The sequence below is a fragment of the Sceloporus occidentalis genome, unplaced genomic scaffold (genome assembly GCF_023333645.1).
Source record: "Sceloporus occidentalis isolate IW3139 unplaced genomic scaffold, rSceOcc1.0.p SCAF_36, whole genome shotgun sequence".
Taxonomy (NCBI): domain Eukaryota; kingdom Metazoa; phylum Chordata; class Lepidosauria; order Squamata; family Phrynosomatidae; genus Sceloporus; species Sceloporus occidentalis.
Window position 1 is genome coordinate 3,995,074 of NW_028317016.1, and position 3,185 is coordinate 3,998,258.

General features: G+C 39.7%; 1 protein-coding gene across 1 annotated transcript; it reads right to left on the reverse strand.

The window, feature by feature from the left end:
- Positions 1–351: 351 nt before the first annotated feature.
- On the reverse strand, positions 352–2,946 carry LOC149297859 (zinc finger MYM-type protein 1-like). The gene has a single exon (XM_089488072.1). It carries the CDS (start codon positions 2,944–2,946, stop codon positions 352–354), a length of 2,595 nt encoding a protein of 864 aa, XP_089344198.1.
- Positions 2,947–3,185: the final 239 nt, after the last annotated feature.

The following is a 3,185-nucleotide window of genomic DNA, read 5'->3' on the forward strand; positions in this document are numbered from 1 at the left end:
ACATATATATATATACACACACACACAAATACTTACTCAAATTTTCAAATTTCCTCAAATACGGCAAAGAAACTTCAAAAAAGGGTTCACAACAGGGTCAACAACGGTAACTTCAACTTAACTACTTAAACATTTAACTTTCTTTGATGGAAAACCTGTAAAAACACAAAATGTTGACATACTTTAATAAAACAACTACTGAATAAAAAGAACCATGCATTCAACTCAACTGGTTAGTTCAACTTGGAACCAAGCATGCAAGGTTCAACCAAAAAACCTGTTAGTAGAACTTGTAACTCAAACCGTAACTTGTAACGAAAGCGATTTAACTTCACACTTACTACTCTCTCATCAAAATTTACGACGCCTTGCTTTCGCGTCTGCAAAGTCGTCAACAATGCTGTCAATGTTCAGTCTTCTAGCTCTCTCATTTTCAATGCTTAACGTTGCAAGTGCTGAAAGTCTTTGCTGAGACATTGTGCTTCTCAAATAACTTTTAATTAGTTTTAGCTTTGAAAATGACCTTTCAGCAGATGCCACTGTTACTGGGAGGGTGAGGAACAGCAGCAAAGCTATGCAAACATCAGGGAGAGTAGAAGATAATGCACTGTTTTCAACAAGCAAGAGGTGAGCAAGGCCCTTCACAGTAGAACAACTGCGAATCTCTTCCTGGAGTGCCGAACGGAAGGAGAGGAGTTGCCCAGGAAAATCTGGTGAAATATCCTCACTGTAGAACTCATGCAGTTTTGTTGCTGCTATTATCAAATTGTCATCAGATTCAGAAGCAAGACTGATGGGCTGAACTATCTGAAATCTGTTAAGGACTGCATTCATGCCAGTAAATCTGTTTGAGAGCTGGTTTAAGATTGTGTCCAAACACCTATAAAAAACAGTTGTTTTAAAGTGTTCTTCTGGGTCAGTTAGTCTTTCATCCATGCAAAGCTCATCGAAGTGGCGCTTAACTTTTTTAATTCTCTTATTTTTAAACTTCTTTTCAATTCCCCACTTTTCTGCAAGTGTTATTGCAGCTGCTTTTGCGTCTTCAAAATTATTCCTATAGTTGGAAAGGGCTGTAACAGCATTCTGAATGAGCTGCACTGCACCAGACAATTCCATGTCTGTCGATTGCAAGACTTTTGAAATACTGTTAACATGGTTCAAGATTTTTGTTTGCAGGACAATCAGAAAGACAAACTGGAAAGATTCAATTTTTTTCTTTATACTTGCAGCATAATCTCTCTCTTTTGGTTTTGAAGAGAGAAGGATAATTTTTGATAATGCCTGCATGATATCTACAAAACGGAAACGCAACGCAAGCAGGGAATCATGTCTAGAAGACCAGCGTGTAGGACAAAGACTTTTTAGTGTGACGGAGGACTCAGCAGTGAATGATGACAGAACGTTCCATCTTCGTATACTTTCCCCAAAGAAGATATATACGCTCTGCACGATGTCAAAGAATGAGGAAACTTCTTCTATGTCAGCAACAGCATCCTGAATAACTAGATTCAGGTTGTGTGCTGCACAGTGAACATACAGGGCATTTTTTTCTTTCTGAGCAATACGAGCCTGAACCCCAGAATATACACCACTCATTGTTGCAGCACCGTCATATCCCTGACCACAACACTTTGATATGTCAAGGCCCTTCTTTTCTATGCAGGCAACAATATCACTTTCTATGCCTGCTGCCGTCTGATCTCCAATGGCATGAAACCCTAAGAAAGCCTCCTTTACTGTAATGCTAGAAGCTCTCAAATTCCTATCCCTTTCCACAGAAACATAACGAAATATCTGACTCATTTGATCAGTTTTAGATATATCCTGTGTTGTATCCATTATTATGGAAAAAAATTGTGCTTGTTTGATTTCAGTAACAATTTCTTGCTGCACTTTGCTTGACAGAATTTCTATGACTTCATTTTGAATTCTAGGACTTAAGTATTTTACAGTACCTTGAGACTGGGGTAACTGGAGAAGTTCCTTTAAAACTGGGTCATACTCTGCAAGCAGTTCTATAATGGTCAGAAAGTTGCCATTGTTCACCTCCCCCAAACGCTCTCTGTGACCACGGAAGGCCAGATTAGCCATTGCCATTGTTAAAGTCACATTAACAATTCTACTTAAAACTTGCCTCCAAAAGTTTTTTTCCCGTCTTATCTGGTTTTCATTTTCCTCATCTACAGTTTTATGCCGCCTCCACTGGTCATATACTAGACAAGCTTCAATATGAGTTTGTGAATACTCATGCTTCTGAATTTTAGCAGACAGCCTCTGCCACTTCTGGATCCCTTTCGCCCATGCAGGTTCAAACCCCACCTTTTTACGGTCTGCAAATAACCAGCATGGTTCACAATAAACGGCATTAAGTTTTGGAGAGTAACACAGCCACATTACAGAAAGTTTAAGCCCTGTCTTTGTCACCCGCTCATAATAGTGCTCAGAAAAGCACCTTTTCATTGAATCGTTATCCCGCGGGAAAGGTCCTGGAGGTCTGCATGGGCCATGAGCCAATATAAACTTTTTAACATTTGCATCTGTTATCGTGACTGGGTAATGCCCCCGATCAGTCACATATTTCTCACCTAAAATACTACTGTCTATACCACCACTTGAAGCTGCTCTATTGCTCTCCAAATCTGAATCAATGTCTATATTGGTGGTGATGCCTACTGGTTGGTCTTGCATTGTGCTACAGCCTTCACCTGGATTGTCGTCTTCCACCAGTGGAGATTCAGTAGAGTGAGTGTCCTCACTGACTCCTGTCTCACTGACGACATTTCCACTTTCCTCCTGCACAGATTGTTCACTTTGCACACTACTAGCTATAGCACTCTCAGACACAGTTGGGGTGGAAAAGAAGTGGCTTATTTTTGGGAGTTTCTGAATTTTCATTTGCTCCTCTTTTGCCTTTTTACGTTTCTGAGCACCACTTTTGGATGACATGATTGTTGAAAAATAGATTTTATCTGTAAATAAAGTATATGACAGATAATAGTACACAAGCCCTTCAGGCAAGGAACTCTATGCACAGATTATAGGTTGAGTTGGACAGATATACATTTTACAGTGCAGCAGGGTGAAATAAGAAAAAAAAAAAACTTCACCTGCATGATTGCTGTGTTAACCAATCATAAGCAGAGATGGACATCTGACCCAAGAGTGACTCACCTCTGTTTGTAGAC

Excerpts from the sequence above, each read along its gene's own strand:
- LOC149297859 (XM_089488072.1), bottom strand. The coding sequence starts at position 2,946 with ATGTCATCCAAAAGTGGTGCTCAGAAACGTAAAAAGGCAAAAGAGGAG.